General features: G+C 40.8%; 1 protein-coding gene across 2 annotated transcripts in view; it reads left to right on the top strand.

The window, feature by feature from the left end:
- ANXA11 (annexin A11) overlaps positions 1–20,000 on the top strand; it is an 872,911-nt gene that overhangs the window by 657,991 nt on the left and 194,920 nt on the right. For both annotated transcript variants that reach the window (XM_044055766.1, XM_044055767.1), the window contains one exon: positions 2,889–2,945. In XM_044055766.1, the coding sequence (XP_043911701.1) occupies positions 2,889–2,945 (57 nt within the window). The remainder of the gene's footprint in view (positions 1–2,888; positions 2,946–20,000) is intronic.

Genomic DNA, 20,000 nt, shown 5'->3' with positions numbered 1-20,000 from the left:
CAAAATTCCCATTAGCCACCTGAGTGATTCCTTACTTTACTGGTAATGCCAGGTCCTTTTTATGTGCATGTTTTCACGCCTAAATATTAACCCGGGTACAAGGCCAGCACTGCTTTGAAACTCTTTATGTATTGTTGACGCTCTGCTCCAAGTGCAGTATTCTGGCCTCTGTCAGGGGTCAGCATTACTGCACATCTAGCAGCCTTGATTCCCCCAGGATGAGTGAACTGTGCTGCAAAGTCTACAAAGGGCATTAAAAATCTGCCTATCTGCCATAAAAGTGAACACTGTTGTTACAAAGTTCTAATCCATCCAGAAGGGCAGACATAAATGATCTTTGGATGAATTTGCTGCAAGCTAGGCAGACATATTCCCTGTCATGCACCTGGTCTCCCGATTACCTTGCATGAATTCCTTGCTTATTGGCAAAGTTTTGGTCACATAGGGTTATACATGCCTCACTGGTGGCTTTAGAGACCCTGGTTCTCATTTCCCTCAATCCTGCTTGTTTGGGACCTGATCTCTTTATGCATGAAAGGGGTCACTTTGCCTTGGAATGAAGTATGCCTTTGTTCCTGGACCCAGCTTCTTCAGTAACAGCTTTTTTTCAGGTGAATGTTTTGAAGTGTTCTTCAGGTGGATATTCTCAAGTAGATGTTTGTTCTAGTGGTCCTTCTTTCTTCTGCTCATTTGATTGATCTTCAGAATTTCTTCTCCCATTTCAGAAATTTGACTTTGATCACAGGAATTTTACAGCTTTGTTCATGTGTCAGCTCTCAGATTTTTACAGAAAGTGGGCATTTGTTCCCTTCACTAACTGGTGGAACTGCTCATGAAGGAAATTCTGCCCTGCAACCTCCAATCAAAAATCCATCTCCATCCTGGCGTCTCACATTGGACCTCTCCTAAAACCACTTCTCCCCATTCTTAGAGCTCATCTCAGCTACCTCCTACCATTAATTTCCTCCCCATCTTGGACTTGCACCTTATGTTTCCAGTTAGAATTCCTTCTATCCCTGGGATCTTAATTTTCTGATTGACATTTACTATCTTCTTTTCACACTATCTGGTTCTTAGGTTCTCAGGTTCATGTTTCTAACATGTGTCATTCATGTTCTGCACATTTATAAGCTCTAGGGCTTTATGTGCAAATTAACACTATTTTACTTTTTCGTATGGATCAGGTCTTGCCTGGTACTATCGTACGCTTTTGAAAGTGATTTTATAACTAGTCCTTCGGTGGCTTGTTCATATCTGAGTTTGTTCCCTGAGGCTTCAAATAAGGGAACACATTCTCCACAGCTTTGATATTCACTTCCATTTCTGGCCTTTTCCTTACAAAGGTAGATGAATAAAGAAAATTGTATTGTTTTATTTGCTCTGTGCAAGAAAGACTCCTGATCAAGCAGATGCTATTTAGGTGGACACATCCAGGGCCATAGCCAAAAATGTTAGGAAATGGATACCAACTTTCAGAATATAGCCCCCTGCATTACAAAAAACTGCCCCTCAAACCCAGACATTGCTTGTTGTTTTTGGATAGTGTACATTTTCATCACTGCAGGAAAAAAAATCCTGAAAAGAAACGTAAGCAAAAAATAATTTATAAAAACACAATTTCGGAAACAAAATGACGTTTAACAAAATGTAGAGACAGAAACTGTAATAAATATGCCAGTTTTCGTAATCAGATTTAAATTTGTAAATTATTATTGCACAAAGTGAATACATTATTTTTAAAAATGTGTACACCACTGTGTACATGTATATCTATGTTCAAAAGCACATTGCAGTATTTTCTGTTGTCTTTCAGTGGGTAGGAAGCAGGCCCTTGACAAAGGCATTTGAAGGTTATTTCAGTAGAGAAGTGACACCTTCCAGTACATGTTTTATGATTTTATCTATGGTTGGCACTGATGTGACTGCCTCTTGCTTTTCTGGCCACATTTTCAACAAGCTTTAAGTCCAGTAGCTCAACAAAGGAGATGGATTGTGTTTGTTAGAGCTGTCCTTAGATGCATTTTGTCCTTGCATTCCTGTAACTCCCGCTTTTATTTTGTTGTCACGTAGGATATTTATGAGTGTAAGTTCGTGCAGGAAAGGCCCACTGAGGTAGGATGTCACTGATGAGTGCTTGACATTCTCCCATGACTGGCCCCAGCTAGTTCTGTGATGATTACATTACTACTAGCTAACTAGCTAAACTCTCAGGAATCCTTCTGTTTTTTTTTTTTTTTTTTAGGAGGTGTGTGACAAAAGCTGTGGAGCACATGCCCCTTGTTAAATCCAGAGATGCTCTCTCTGAGCGACACCCTGAAGGAGATTGATTGCAGTTACTTACTCTTGTCAAGAAGATGGAAGTTGTGATGTGGATAGTCAAGCATTTGAAAGATGCTGGTTACATCATAGATACGGCTGGCATGTTTAAACTTATGAGTTAAAGGCAGGAGTCCTATAAATGGGATGCCTCTGGATAACATTAGTAGTAAAAGTATTTCACAGAAAACATAGCCGAAGATGAGAGCTTATTTCCTCAACATACTTTTCAAAGCAGCATTGGATAGTGAGTTCCATGGGGACCCCAGATCTTGCCAGAAAATGTCCATTGGGGTAGATTCTCTTCATGATTAAGTATATGCATATATGTAAATAAGTATGTTTACTGAGATGTGAGTGAGCAAAGACATGCAGGTAAGCAATTAGTCCCTTTTCTGTCATTATACACTATGACTACAACAATGGTGTTATTCACTGACAGGTACATCTATTTTTTTTTTCTGCTAATGTAATATTTACTATGTTCTATTGTGAACTGCCTTTTATAAACTAAAAATGTGTGTTAATCTGCAGATTATGCTTTCTGACTTTTTTCTTTGATTTCCTTTTAGGGGAACAGGGATGAGAGTGCGAACGTGGACATAACGCTTGTAAAACGAGATGCTCAGGTAAGAATAGTACTTTTTCCAAATTGTTAAATACACAGATGGACTAGGTTGTGCTGCACATTACTGTACGTATGTTTAATATCTGACAATGATGCTGTGGTTACTCCACATTACTCTCTGCTTTGCAGTAACGTTTCTTTTCACTTTCTCATCTGAGTTAGAAGGTCTACTTACATCTGCTGTGATGAAGCACCTTATCTCATTAGCAGATCTTGTCATTTTCCATGTGCTGGTCTTCTTGCACCTAGATTATTGCATGCTGTGTAGCACTGGTCTCATTCAGGTCCAGTGCCTGCAGAATCATGCAGCTAGACGCAGTAATTTCCTATTGTAGTCATTTTACTTGTCTGCAGCAGCTTTTTGAACCGTTTTATGTCCTGGTCCAACAATTGTTGGTGCCCTATCACCTAACTCAGCAGGTGCAAGACTGGTAGTTGTTCCTCGGATGCATTTAGAAACGTGTTTAGGCAACCTTTTTACTGTCAGGGTCCTCTCCTATAGAACCTCATCAATTGTTGAAGCGTCATACCACAGCTAGTTTTAGCATGTCTGCGAGAAGATATTTCCTAATTATTTAGTTATTTTACAATGCCTTTCACTCTTGATCCTAAATGGTGAACAGATTTCCACGTGTAGTCAGTGGTGGAGCTAGCTCTAAAAAGAGCTGTTTTAGCCCTGTGGGCAGCTGGAGCTCTATATAGAGCTGTTACAGATCTCTATGAGCTCTGAGAAGAGCTGTTTTGTGTTTAGAATGCCCTTTTGGGCAGATGCTGTAGTTCTAAAAAGAACTGTTTTGTTTGGTTCACTGAAGCTGTGTCTGTGCCACCGGCTGGTTTTACCGGAGCTGATACAGATTTCTGTGAGCTCTGAGAAGGGCCGATTTGTGTTTTGAATGCCCGTTCGGGTGTTGGTGGTAGCTCTAATAAGAACTTTTTTGTTTTATTCTTCAATGTGTCTCTGATTGCTCTTACCAGAGCTTTTACAGATCTCTGTGAGCTCTGAGAAGAGCTGTTTGGTGTACTGTGAGCTCTGAGAAGAGCTGTTTGGTGTAAGGTGCAGATCCACGTGAGCTCTGAGAAGAGCTGTTTTGTATATGGACACAATGGGCTCTGGGAAGAGCTGCTGTTGTGTCCTTCGGTGTTCCGCGGTGGTGTCGATCTCCGTTGTCCTTCTTCTTGAACAGATCTTCGGTTCTTTTGCTATGTGTGAGTCCTATAAAGGACTATTTGTGCACTACTCAAGTGCTGGTCAGAATGACCTGAGAGCTGTTGCTGTGCTGCTTTTATGCTACTGTGGAGGGGGCGTGGTTGAGAGATGTCCAATGAGAAGTGACTAGTTGGGGGTGTGGCCCTGGTAGGCCTACAAGGTGAAGACGGACCTGGTTTGAAGCATCTCATTATTTAGTTATGGAATTTTGAGTACCATCATTTTAGGCATTCCTGACCTCTTTTTAAATTATTATTCTTTATTACATATGCTTCTGTTTCGTAAAATGTATGGATGCAAGTATCAGGTAAATTGCTATCACTACCTGGATGGGACAAAGCACATAATCCACTGTAAGTACCCTCACAGGACTGTAGCTAGGGTTTTATGAATTGTAGGACACCTTTATGGTACCCTCTCAAGTGCTTTGGGTTTCTAATAACTTGATGAGGATGGACCCCATTCTTAAGTCAGGGCACAGTTAAAGTTCATGAAATCATTATTGTTTCAATTTTGATGTTAGTGAAGGTTGCTCTTCTCAACACCAGCAATGTGGCCAGCATTGCATGATTCTGCAGTTGATATGGGGTTACATGTACCTTTAGCATATTTAAGAAGGATTGTACATTCTTTTTTATTGCTGCTGTTGCTTCTGCTATTATTGAAACTGGATGTCTGTCTTCCACATTACTCTAATTTCTGCTTGCAGATCATGGTATTTTATAACTTTGTGTTTCTCTGTACACAAGACAGTGTAATCAGTGGGTGTAACAGTTTCAATGATTAAAGATACTTTTGTGGGGTTGTTCCTGAACTATTGTATCTGGTTTTCATGCATGTATTTTTTCAACTGTTAGTAATGCATGATCCCATGTGATGTAAATTTCATTGTTCATACTTTGTGTTTTATGTTTCCAGTGCTTCTCAGCTACTTCTGCATTGTAGAGTTTACACAAACCTCAGTGCAGCAGTCTTGCTACATTATGTCTTTCAGTGTATAGATCCACAGCAAAGAGTATATCATACCCAGCAACAAGATTTTTTTACAGAGCCTGCACTCTTTTCTGATGATGGCAGGGATCTCATTATCCAGGTCTGCGTTGTTAGTGCTGACTGAATCTGAGGTCATCCACCAAAAGTATTAAAAAAAAAAGCGTCTCTCCTCTTTCTTTGTTGTCTGCTCTGACTGAATCTTAGGCTATCTTTTATATCATCGGAACTGAAGATATAGAAAGGGGAGTGTGAGGTAAACTGTCTTAACTTTTTGGAAAATGAGCTTCACTCCATTCCTGTGTACCTTTTCAACTGTGACTGAATCTGAAGTCATCTGATAAAGTTTCAAGAAGAGCAGCATCTTTCCTTCCATTTTTGTGTTATGATCTTTCAGTCCGAGAACCTTGTTTTCTCCCTTAGAGGTTCAAAATGACAGAGTTCTTTTACCGTACAAGTGTTTCCCTGAGGAACATTCCTTTGGGAGTACATTGAGGATAATGATGGCATCCATGTTTTAGCAGCTGAACCTGTCTGCTCTTTACACAAGAAAGGCTGCGGGATGCATTTTGTTCCAGGCTTGAAGACATCCGGAGAATAAGGTTGCTCTGCTACAAAACAAAGCAGACCGTGTGTCTTCTGCCCTCTCACTAGAGTTGTCATACAGTTTAGAGTCCCATTACACATGCCACTGTTTTCTCCTCCTCTGCCCAGCACAGGTCTTGTCTTGGAGACATCATCAATTAGCATCATTACCAATGTCACAGAGTCTGAGGCCATACACGTGTATGACAAATGTGTTTAGTTGTCATCAGCTTTGAGTTCACTGATCCTTAAATTGTATGTCATATATGATGTATTTTTGAGCTACCTTCATAGAGCAGGGGATGGAAAAATTTGCTTTGCTGTCGGAATCTTCCAAAAACAGTTATTCTGCTTTGTTTCCATATCAGGTATAAAAGAAACTTTATCAAACTGTGACTAACTTAAATTAACCTAAAATGTATTTGTGCATATCGTTTGAAATGTATTCTCTATTATTTTATTGTTCACTCATTTTATTGTGGAGCTTTTCTTTCCTGGGCCTCCATTTAAAAGGGGCAGCTGGTCTACCCAGGCAGACCATCCTGGTAAACAAATGCAATAAATAAATAAGTCACTGAGGATTACAGTCAGACAAAATGCAAGAATTAGTTTCATCCTTCTAATTGTTCAGAAAATGTTTATTGATGCAAAACCTGTTGTTCTAACTTTTTAAATTAATTATAGCAATATTTAAAAACTGTCCCTGATTTTAATCCTTTGTTTCACTCCCCTCTCAGAAGTCATAAGCAAGTAAGCTAAAAGGCAGGCAGCTGTATGTATGACAACACCCACTGAGCTAGATTCCAAAAGAGTTGCTCTCAAGTCTGTCCTGATTCCAAAAGAACTCAGTGCAGGTGACTTACTTCATTGTAAGACCTTTGTGTAAACAGACTTACTCTGAGGGAATTGGGCCCACTAAGTGCTTTATCAGCTTCAAAAGCCAGCAAAACACTTTGTGCTTTTTTCTGTAACTGGTAGTACATAGAACAGAAAAAGCTCCATGAACTGCAGTGAATTATGATCGTGCCTGACAGAGCATGACCTTTTCATGAGCTCTCAACATGGATGCTAAGATTCACCTTTCACGCTTCACTCTTGAGGTGAATTTCATAGCGTCCATATCTTGAATACATAATAAGATGGTTATGACTGAAGACCCAGTCTTAATCCTGTATGTTCTATATCATTTCCTTGTATAGCTTGTCCTGTGCATTCAGTTCCTGACATTCTATTACCTCTCACTATGTTAAGTTTGAGTAAGCAAAGCTGGTTTGCAAAACATACAGTCAACTCCACCTGTCACATGATAACTGAAGTATTTAATTTGCATTGTGGCTTTATGTACCACCCCTTAAAAAAACAAAAAAAACAATGTTTCTTGCTTAGTTCATGTAGTAAAACAGTATTTGTCATAGCTGAAAAGCAGTCAGTCTTTTTCTTTGCAGCTTTGAAACATTTGTGAAGTGTTTGGCCAGCAGTCTATAACCGATTTTGCCATTTTATTTGTTGCTGTGTAACCAGACTGAAGACTGTACACACCTTCAATGAGTCTAATTAATCAGGTGGAGACTAAAACTTGAAATGCAACAATCAAATGGCAACAGATCAGTAACATCTGTTAAGTAAGCCGTTCAGCTTCTCTATGAAGGAATTTTTTCTCTAGAATTAATTTTAAAATATACAGCTTACAGATATGCAGAGCTTTATATTGGAAGACCGATGATAAATATGCCGTTGTTTAATATATGAGCTCAGACACACACAATACACTTGCATACATACAACACACATATACACACACCTACACATAGAATTTTTGGAGTGGGTACTGTAAGGGCAAGGCAATGAAGGCATGAGTACTGCCACCTTGTGGCTATACTTTGTAATGCTTTTTACGTAAGCTCAAAGACCACAATCTTCCTTTTATAAATTCTTCTTGGAAATGATCTGAATTACTCCAGAAAGTAATAACTATTTCAGTATATGGGTCTAAAAGTACACACTCATACACAGTCCAGCTAATAAGCTGAACTCCACCAGACGTTTGCACATGACTTTGCATTGTTTTGCCTCATAAGTGAAATGGTTGACTTACAAAGATGCCTATGATCTCATTAATGCCAGATGTAGGGCACTAGTTAAGAAGCAAACAAGAAGTAAGTGTGAAGAGTATATGTGTAGGGAACCCAGCCAAGATGTCTAGACACAAAAATGTACACATTCATGGATATTTACAAGCTTCACTTTTAAGGCCCTAAGGGAAATGAGTAAAAACTGTACCAGCATACTGACGTAATGAAAAATGGCACACAGACCTTTATTAGTGATGTAGTAATAATGAAAAAAGTTTTTTTTGCACATATCTTCTCCAAACATTTGCATACCTGCCCCCCCCCCCCTTGTGGTCTTTCCTGTTTAGAGCGTATATAATAGCTTAGACTATCATTCACTTGTATACTGTATGCTCAAAAAGAAGACAGTTTTACTCTAACCTCACAAAAAACTTTGAAATGAAATAAATCTTTCCCCCCATAAGTTATCTTAACAAGTACTGTGAAAAAAAAATCCTGCATGTAATTGATACAGTAACTGCACTGCTGATAAATTTTGACATGGCAGACATAATCCAACATGGAGTGTTATATTGGCTTATTCCTTAAAAATCTGTACCTTATTTCTTAAATGATTCATCATCAACAACAACCCTCTTTTTCCCAATTTCTACATGAGGTTGGGATGTTGTGTCAACTGTGACCATCTCGCTTGATTCATTGTCACTCTCCTACCGTCTTTGACAACCATGCCTGTCACAGGTCTACTGTCACATAATTCATCCATCTCTTTGCTGGATTTCTCCATTTCCTCTTGCCTTCTTCCTGTTTCTCCGAAATCATCACCAAATTGTTTTCTGCTTTCCTGCAGATGTACACAAACCGCAATAGTTTGTTCTCTTTGACTGTTTTTACAATTGGAGCTGCTTTGGCTTCTGCTGTGATTTCAGAGGTTGGGAGGGTGGCCTAATGGTTAACGAGTTTACCTTATAAACACAAGCTGCAGGGTTTGAGTCTCACAAGGGATAATTGCCTAGGCTTATGGCTCACAAGGGCAGTTAGCCTAGTACAAACCTATGTGCTGAGATTAATACCTATAATTACTTCATCTGTTGCAGTGTGCATCCTACCGCCCATCTCAGGCATTTCATCTCCATCACCTCTAGCTTCCTCAACTGCGCTGCCTTTACTGCCCAGGTTTCTCTACCACACAGAAGTACTGGTTGCACCACAGTTTTGAACACCTAATTTTCAACTCCTCTGGCATTTTTCTTTCGCACATTATCTCTGACAGTCTGTGCCATTTGGCTGCAGTCCCACTGGTTCTTGCTTTGACCTCCTCATTCAGACATCCCTTCTCCTCAGCTACCCCTCCCAGATACTTGAAGCTCTTAATCTGTTCCACTGTTCTCCCTTCTGTCTTATTTTTCAGCTTTTTCTGATTTTTTCCCATTTGATGCCATGAAAACTATCTTGTCTGTACCCAGTTTCAAGTCATGTGCCTACAGTTTTGCATTACATTTCCCTATCATTTGCTGAAGTTCCTGTTCAGAGTTTGCTTGTGATCTCATATTATCTGCATACAGCAGCTTTGTTGAACTGTTCCCTGAGCCTGTCTGACCTTCTTGTTAACATAGTCTATCACCAGTGTGAACAGCAGGGGACTCGGAGCTGAACCCTAATGCACTTGCACTTCCAATGGGAAAACACTTTGTGAGTCCAAACTCTGCCCATACTTGTGTCACTGAGTCTTTATACACAGTCTGCAGAAACTCTACCAGTGATTTTCTTCATGTTTCACTGTTGCAGTCATTACATTTGGGTTATCTGCGTGCAGGTTGCCCTCAGTCGGCCTGATTAACAAAGTCTTGGGTCCTGCGTCAGTTGCTGTCCCTTCTTCCATGACGTCCGGTCATCAGGGGTATAAAACATGCAGTTAATACCATTACATCAGTCTTTCTTCTCGTGCGGTGCCCGAAGCAAAAGGAGTTCGCGAGTGCCAGTCGGCTGACTCCTGAAATTTTCGTTTTCGAGTTTCAGAACCGAAATCTTCAACTAAAAGCTAAGTTCCCCGTTGGGGAAACTTTTTCTTGCTCATTACCAATGTCAGTAAAAGTTAATAATTGCATTACTTGTGGAAAGCAAGTACCTCCTAAAGATTTTCATTCGTACTGTATTCCTTGCCTAGGCCCTGACCACGACGTACCTTGCTGTCGGTGTTGTGCTTTATTTAATCAGTGCACTATCCGTCGTCTGTTTATTTTTGCCTCTAAATATTTTGGTTCTCGGTTTAATTATCCAGGAATGTCATTGGTTAGCCATCTGACTACCAAAAAAATGCAAAGATAAAGACAGAAAATAATATCAGGATTCACAGCAATAGGGCAACACACAGAAGTACCACAGAAGTCACAGGAAAATAAAGTTGAATTTAAGTTGAATTTAATGAAGCGCTTTTCGTCTGTGGTGTACACAGACTTCCTCAGACAAAAAGTATTAAAGACAAAGACAGGCTGCTGAGGTCCAAAACTGCCAATGAAGCTTCTCCTAAGCCAGTCGCCAGTTCGCCGGTACTCAGTAAGGCACTTTCGCAACCCCTGATACCTGTTGCATCTGATTCGCAGGCCTCTACTGAGACCCATTCGGAGTCCGGTATGCCGCGAGAGGCTTCAGCTATGGAACCCACAGATGTCTCTACCTTGGATGGGTCTGGAGTCACTGTGCAGGCACCGGCTTCTGAGGGTGTAGTCAGGTGTACGGACTTGCATATTAAATCGATGCGTCCTTCATTACTTAGGCCTAAATCTCGATCCATATCTAAAAAACCGACGCCCAGGCCACATGCTCAGGCCTCTATGCCTGAAAAACAAATGATAAGAATGGCTGAAGATCTAATAACTCTAATCAGGGGTAGCCACCCCCCCCCCTCTAAGAGGCTTAGGACTGAGCTTGAATATGAATTGTCTGATGGGGATTCTGTTTTTTCTGATTCTGCTGATGATCTGGATTTACCCTTACCTACTTATGAGGATTCTGATGCAGAGGACTCTATTCCCTCTGATTCCCCTCCAGAGGATTTTTCTTTTGGGGAAACCTTACATACTCTAAGGGAGCATTTCAACTGGGAAAGCCTGGAATTTTCTGATTCAAAAAAGAGGCTTAGGGATTTCCTTCTCCTACCTCAGCATAGGCCTTTGGCTATTCCTCCTGTATTAGACATTGTTGATTATGCTTTTTCGGAATCTAGTTTGGCCCCTGATTCCCTGCCTCCTGCTCCCAGAAAACCTGACAAGATACTACAGGATCCCTGAGTCCCACAAGTTCCTTTTTAAAATTCCTATTGCAGATCCAGAGACTATTTTACAAGGGCCCAAGGGCATTAAGGCTTCTACTGCTAAAAATCCTACCCCTTCTGATAGAGACTCCAGGGTGCTGGATAGATGGGGTAAGAAGGTTTACACTTCTGCAGCCTTGGCCATTAGGGCTTTAAACTGCCAGTTTCATATGTTAAAATATCAGCAACATGTTATTGGACTGCTTAAACAGAAAATAATGTTGATTCCTGACTGTGTGGAAAATAAAGAATTACAGGATTTAATGCCTACTGCCGAACAAGTTGGAAAACCTACTTTGCAATGTGGTTTTGATTCATTAGAGGCCTCTTGCAGGGCTGTTGTTACTGGGTCTGTGCTCAGAAGGCATGCTTGGCTTAAGGAGCAATCTTTGCCTGATCATGTTAAAGCCAAATTGTTGGATGCTCCTTTAAATCAGGACTGCCTGTTTGGCAACAAGGCTGAGGAAGTTCTTAAAAAGATGGAATATAAAGCAAAATCTATGCACTGTTAGATTTTTTACAAGTTCAGCCTCCTAGATTTAGTAGGCACTGGCCTTCTAAGAATTGGTCCTTTCCAGCTCCTTCCAGGTCTTCTCAAGCCAAACCCAGACAAAGCAAAAACCCCAGGTTTCAGTCCCAGGGGACTCACAGAACTAAGCAGTGGGGGGGCCTCCACTTCCAAGTCTGGAAATAATAGGACTCCCGCCTATGGTAAACTGTCTCAGTGACTTCCTTTTAAAATTTCCAAGCACTTATCTTCTGACTGCCCCTTGGGGGGAAAGACTGCACTTCGTGCAAAGAACTGGGAACTCATTACCCAGGGCAAATGGGTTTTAAATATAGTGTCCCAGGGATACAGATTTCACTTCCACACGTTGCCAACACCAAGTGGGTGGCCGGACCTACCCCTAAATCAGTGGGCAGAGGCCCAAAAACAAGTACTTTCTCTCTTAAGCATGGGGGCTATTCAGCTGGTACCAGAAGAGGAAAAGGGACAAGATTTCTACTCGAGACTTTTCATGGTACCCAGAAAAGACAATTCATGGCATCCTATCCTGGACCTGTCTACTTTAAACACCTTTCTGGAGATTCCAAAATTCAAGATGCTGACTCTTCACCAATTATTTCCTATGCTAGGCAAAGATGCCTGGTTGGCAACACCAGATTTAAAAGAAACATACCTGCACATCCCAATCAGGGAATCTTGCAGTCAAAGCAGACTACACACACTATCAGTTCTCTGCACTGCCCTTTGGCTTATCTACTGCACCCAGGGTATTCACAAAGTGCCTAGCTCCAGTTATTGCATTTTGCAGACAAAGAAGTATTCAAATATACCCATACCTGGACGTTTGTCTAATTCACGCAGAAAGCCAGGACATACTTTTGAATCATTTGGCCTTTGTAAAAAGGATTCTAACTTGTCTGGGGTACATCATAAAAGAAAAGAAATCACAACTGGTACCCTGTCAACAAATTACATTCCTGGGAGCAAGCTTGAATACAACTTCCCAGATGGCTTACCTCATGCCAGAAAAGCAAATTCATTTGACAACCTTCTTTAAACAAGTGGCCACAAAAACCCTGCTATCTGCAAGACAAATAACTGCAAGCCTTGGGGTTCATGGCGTCATGCATTCTTGTAATTCCATATGCAAGACTGCATATGAGGAAACTACAGTGGTATCTAAAAGCCTATGGTGTCAACATTCACAAAGCCTAGAAACAATGATTCCTATCATACCTTGCCTACGCCTAGAGTTCCTTTGGTGGGCAGAGGCCTGCCACCAAAACAAGGGACTACCTTTCACACTACCCCCCTGCCACCCAAACCCTAACAACAGATGCATCAGTCTATGCATGGGAGACTCACCTGGCAGGGAAGTGCATTCAGGGCAAATGGAGACTCACCTGGCAGGGAAGTGCATTCAGGGCAAATGGAACCCAAGTCAAATGCACCTGCATATCAGTCAAAAAGAGATGTTAACTGTACAGAATGCTCTGACAACCTTCAAGGACTACATTCTTCCAGGACAACTAATTGTAAAGATGGACAACACCACTGTTATGTGGTACGTAAACAAGCTGGGGGTACACATTCTTAACCCCTCTGCAGACTAGCCATGGCATTGTGGAATACAGCCTTGAGCTACCAAGTGCTCCTACAAGCTCAATTCCTGCCAGGAAAATTAAATACACTGGCAGACGGACTAAGCAGAAACCTCATGGACCCACATGAGTGGAAACTAGAACCAAGGATTTTCAACATGTTGACAAGCGAATGGGGGAGCCCAGATATAGACCTGTTTGCCTCTTCCCCAGAACTACCAATTGGACAAATTTTGCACAAGGACTCCCCACAAACAAGCCTGGAAAGTGGATGCTATGTCCTTCAGCTGGAAACGCCTGTCAGTCTATGCCTTCCCCCTCTGCCTCTTCTCTCCATAGTGCTACTAAAAATCAAACAGGACAAACCAAGGATGATTTTGATTGCTCCAGACTGGCATCGCCAACACTGGTACCCCCTCCTGTGCAGTGTGTCATGGTTACCTCCAGGGCACCTGCCTCAGACTCCTTCCATGCTTTCTCAGCAAGAGAACCAGATTCTGCACCCTCAGCTTCCAACACTGAACCTTGCAGCCTGGCTAATTACTTAATCTCTTCTTTACCATCCCTCAGCAAACCTGTGATGGATGTCCTCTTAGAGGCAAGGAGGCCTAGTACTAGAAAATCTTATGCTGAAAAATAGAAAAGATTCTGTGCCTGGAACCAATCTCAAGGGATGATCACAGCAGTGCCCAATTTACCTCTGATTTTACAATACTTGACTGAGATGCTTCACAAGGGCCTGTCTTTTTCCTCCATTAAAATCCTCGCCTCAGCCATTTCTGCTCATTATAACACAGAACCTCTCCTCTTCTCTCATCCACTGGTCAAGCAGTTCCTCAAAGGGGCCAAACATTTGAGACCACCCAGGAGAGCTCCAACCCCAGCCTGGGACCTTAACTTTGTTTTGGAGAAACTCACTGTACCTCCTTTCGAGCCAGCTGCTACTGCAGACTTAACATTTCTTTCTTGGAAAACAGCTTTCCTTTTAGCAATCACTTCAGCTATAAGGGTATCTGAATTACAGGCCCTTATGGCAGTGGAGCCTTTCATCATCTTTCATGCGGACAGGGTGTCACTCAGAACCAATCCATCCTTCATGCCCAAGGTGGTATCCAGTGTGGCTCTTAATCAGTCCATTCATTTGCCAACCTTCTTTCCCAATCCACAGAACAAAGGGGAATGGATACTGCATTCCTTAGATGTGCACAGACAACTTAGATTCTACTTGGACAAGACTAAACTTCAAAGGAAATCCGAATTGCTGGTAGCATTTGCTGCAGGAGGAGAGGGGAAGGCTATTTCAAAGCAAACCATTTCTAAGTGGATAAGCCATTGCATTCGTTTCTGCTATAAGCACCATGGAAAACCTATTCCCCAGGGGATCAGACCACACTCCATCAGGGCTGCATCTACTTCTACAGCCTTTCTCAGAGGCGTTCCTACCGGGGACATCCTAGAAGCTACTACCTGGAGTTCTGTGCATACTTTCACCACGCATTATCATTTGCCAATTTTCTCTAAATCCAGAGCTGGCTTTGCCACTGCAGTCTTGCAAGGCCTTATAGCTGGACCTAATGCTATCTAAACTTCTCCTCCCAACCATAGCTTTGGGAATCTACCCAAATGTAATGACTGCAACAGTGAAACACGAAGAACATAGTACAGTTGTGTACACTTGCCATAAATGTAAATGTTCAAGTGTATTCACTGTTGCAGTCCTGGTTACCCTCCCTCCCTCCAGCCCCCCTAACTTCTTTTGGCTATACCTCTACTTTCCTTTACTATGCTTAAAAGCCTTTTTGGTGTATTTGCTTTTTTGTTGGAGGTATATATTTGTGCTTTTATGTTCAATTGCTTCCCATTAGGGGGGCACCTGACATCGGGGGCAAGAAAAATTGATGTAATGGCATCGGCTGCATGTTTTATACCCCTGACGTCCTGACGTCATGGAAGAAGGGACAGCAACTGTCGCAGGACCCAAGAATTTGCTAATCTGGCTGACTGAGGGCAACCTGCAAGCAAATTACCCAAATGTAATGACTGCAACAGTGAATACACTCGAACATCTACATCTATGGTAAGTGTACACAGCTGTACTTTTTTGGGTCTTTAAACTATCACAGGACTGTCCCAATTGGCTGTCTTGTGGCCTTATCGTATCCTTTTTCCAAGTCCAGGAATGGCCATTTGGACTCTTGCATCATCTTTAGTTTCTTCTCCACCATTCGTCTCATTACAAACTGTGACGATTGGGTGAAGATAGGTGATGGCTGCCAGCCTAGCCAGATAGAAGTTTGGAGATAATTCTGTCATCTATAAATATTAATGTAAACCACAGGCTTGTTGTCTTTAATGGTAAAAATTGTGTTACATGTGGAACTGGAAAGAATGTAACAAAAGTGCACTCTACTGACCAAATAAAGCATGTTGTGACCCTTTGATGTTAAAACTCGGTACCAGTAAGTCTAGAGTGAGGCATCCTGCCTATTGTTTTAAGACCAGAGTTAATGCCCAGAATTTGCATGCATAAATGCCCTTTATTGTTCTGGTTTCTGCCCAGAGGTGAATAATGTAAATGTAGTTTCTGTTAGTCTGGGAACCCAGGGAAGTGTGAAGAATGATGTAATGTGAACCAGGAATGTGATTTTAAAAAGAATGAGGATCAGAGAGCATTAAACCTTTTTGTCCTAACCATCCAACTCACCAGCACTGTCTTGCTCTATATGTAAGTTTATCTTAAACTTGTGTTTTCTCTTAGTCTAATCTTTCTAGTTTCTAGATATTTCTAAGTGTTTTTCTGTGATGTCAGGAATGTACTACTGAATTATTTTATGTATTTCTCTATAATCTCTGAACTCTTGATTAGCACTGTGTAGTAAAAAGTTTTGTCTTGGGTTTTGACCATTTGTTATGAAATATTTTTAAACCCTTTCAACTGTGGCTGTTTTTGTAGAGATAATTTAAGCTCTGTATCTACAGCATTCCATTTTTAGAACAGTAAATTGTTTTTTTTTTCCCAAAAGACTGAGCCAGACCATTTTAAGAGAACAGGGTGTACAAATAGCACACCACGTGTCTGAGAAGTCATAATGTAAAAGGAAGCCATTAGGTAGGTCAGCAATGATGATTTTCAGTGCATTTTGAGTCAGAAAATGCATAGCTGACATTTTAAGAAGTTTATTTGAAGTCATACCTCTGAACTGGCCACTTTAATTAATATTTAATTCTGAAGATATGAAGATGTGACATGATTCTAAAGTAACTTACAAAGCTACAGTGAAAAATGCCTGACTTCAACACTTGCCTGACAGACAGCTAATCTGTGTGTGTGTGTGTGTGTATTTAATTATATAGTATATACCGAAAAGTTATAAGAATGAGAGTGCAAAAGATCGGAACTTAGAAGATCAAACCAAGTATGTATTTTAATTGCAGATTGTGGTACAATCAGGATTGGGGAAATCTACCCTTTTCTTCACTATAGTGCGATCTCTGAGTCGGTGTATATAATTTGCTGGGGGGTATGGGGGGTTCAGGGGACTTGCCCCCCTGCAAAAATGTAAAACAAATTACTAATACCTTTAAATTGAATATATCAAATCCAAGATGTCACTACATTAAGGAAAAGTGTAGATTTGCCGATCCTGACTGTACCATAATTTAGGTTTAAAATATATACCTTGTTTGATTTTCTACGTTCCGATCTTCTGCACTCTTGCTGTTGTAACCTTTCAATGCTATCTCGATGTTCCAAATTTCGGATATGTGTTAATTCGATAAACCAAACTAGATCTTTATCTATATATCATATATATATATATATACATATATATATATGTATATATATATATATACATATATATCTATATATCATACAGATATATATATATATATATATATACATACATATATATATATATACATATATATCTATATATCATACAGATATATATATATATATATATATACATATACATATATATCTATATATCATACAGATATATATATATATATATATATATATATATATATATATATATATATATATATATATATATATATATATATATATATATATCTTTATATAGCATACAGATATATATATATATATATATATATATATATATATATATATATACATATATATATATATATATATATATATATATATATATCTGTATGCTATATAAAGATATATATATATATACATATATATATATATATATATATATATATATATATATATATATATATATCTTTATATAGCATACAGATATATATATATATATATATATATATATATATATATATATATATATATATATATATATATATATATACACAATGTTACAATTGCCTCATGTACACAGACAACCCTCTCCTCCTCCCACAGAACACAAATACTTGCGAGAGATGCAACTATATAGCCAAACTGGAGGCTGAGCTCTCTCAACACAGGACTGACAAGACCAGAAAGGAGGAGAAGGTAACCACACACTCCACTAACCCAGTCTCACATAGCACTATCAAACATTCCAATCATACACATAAACACACAAAGACATACTCGGAGGCTCTGATCAAAAATCTACCAGAACAGCAGAGGCCACCAAAGCAGACACCCAAGCAAGACACAACACATTCAACAGATAGATCACAAAGTCAGTGTGCCAAACAATCACAGCCCTTAAGGCCAAACACAATGCCAGACACACTCGTCATAGGAGACTCCATAGTCAGGCACACTGATGTCCCACTCACCAGATTGAGTAAGGAGAGGATCACAGTAAGCTGCCTGTCTGGCGCTAGAATCCGCCACATAACGCAAGCACTCAGGTCACTCAACAGCAGGTACAAGTATGACTCAGTCATTGTCCATGCTGGTGTGAATGACCTGAGACGTACCTCCCTGGACTACATGAAAAGAGACATAGAGGAGCTCTCTGATTATGTAACCCAGGCAGGTATGACCCTGACCCTGAGCAGTATCCTACCCTCACCTAGAATGATGCCACAATACAGAGAAAAGATGATCAGCTTTAATAATTGGCTTAACCTCTGGTGTCATTCAAAGGGGATCCAATGTCTGTCTGCCTGGGATGACATGCTGGACAAGCCATGCTGCTTCGCAAGGGACGGCTTGCACCTGTCACCCTTAGGCTTCCGGATGTTGGCAAAGGCGCTTGCCACCCCCATAGTGCCTTTTTTATGCAAGGCTCAAATTCTAAACCTACCACCCTAGAACACAAAAAAGGAAAAAAAACTAAGGGTAATGCTGCTCAATGCCAGAAGTCTCAACCTCAAGATGCACGCACTCGAGGCCCTTCTCAGTAAGGAGAACATCGATGTTTGTGCTGTGACGGAAACCTGGTTCAAGGCTCCTGAGAGCACCCTGGCACTATCAGGTTTCACCTCATATCATGCGTTCCGGTCCCAAAATCCGGACCACACCAAGAAAGGAGGGGGGTATCCATATTCATCAAGGATATCCACACCTCCAGGTTGGTGGCAACGCACGAAGCATCGGAGACCATCCAGGTGCAATTAACCATAGGCAAGACTGCTCTGCAATTTGTAGCATGTTACAGACCACCCTCTCAAACTCAGGAACCTCACACAGCCTTCCTGAAGACACTGGAGGGGCTAAATGTATCTCCAAACACCATCATATTGGGTGATTTCAACTACCCGAATATTGACTGGGATCATTACTCAAGCCCCAATACTCTAGCCCAAAGGTTCCTAGAGTTCATAAACTCTAATGCCAAAGGTTCCTAGAGTTCATAAACTCTAATGCCATGGAACAACTAGTCACCGTTCCCACAAGAGGAGAAAACATACTGGATCTCATCATCACAAACATGGGGACACAATGTTCAACACCAGAAGTATACCCCTCATTGGTGAGATCAGATCATAAACTAATCTCACTGGAAGTCCACATCCCGCCTCCACCTCAGATAAAAAAGACCACAGTAAAGAACTTCTCAAAAGCTGACTTCACACTAAGTCCAGCGTAGTATCCTTCAAGGTCCCCGAGCCAGTGGAAACCACTACCCAAGCCACTGAATCACTTACAAATGCCTTCTACCAGCACCTCCAGGACTGCATGGATTAGGCAATCCCAAACAAAACAAAGACTCTCTCCACCAAAGGCAAACGCCCAGTCTGGTAGACCCCAGCCATAAACAAGCTCTACAATAAAAGGAGAAAGCTATTACAAGATAGAGCAAAATTCCTAAAAGAGAAGACACCCTTGATCATCATAAGTAAAAAAACTACGATCACTCATAAAATCATCCAAGGCAAATTTTGAGAGAAAAATCGCCAAAGACTCAAAAGACAATCATAAGGCATTTTTTAGCTATGTTAGGAACCTGGGAGGCAATTCCCAGATATGCTCAGAAATTAGTTCATAATAATGTAAAAATCACTGTACCAACAGACATTGCCAACATACTGGCTGACAGGTTCAGTGCAAACTCCCCCCCCCAAAAGGAGAAATATCTATCCCGGCAGATTGCAGCCTCCCAAACATCTCAATTACCCAGGTGAAAACTGCCCTCTCCAAGGCAAAAAACACAGCATCTATGGGACCTGACGGTGTCCCTGGCTGTGTGCTCCACGAACTCAATGAGGAATTAAACCCGCATTTAAGGCAGCTGTTTAATCTTAGCCTCACCTCAGGATACGTACCCAAGGAGTGGCGTACGGCAACTGTTGTCCCACTTCACAAAGGCGGTGCCTCCACTGACCCTGGAAACTACCGCCCCATTAGCT

The sequence above is a fragment of the Protopterus annectens genome, chromosome 14.part0 (genome assembly GCF_019279795.1).
Source record: "Protopterus annectens isolate FY-2018-M chromosome 14.part0, PAN1.0, whole genome shotgun sequence".
Classification (NCBI taxonomy): Eukaryota; Metazoa; Chordata; order Ceratodontiformes; family Protopteridae; genus Protopterus; species Protopterus annectens.
This window is presented reverse-complemented; position numbering and strand designations above follow the sequence as displayed.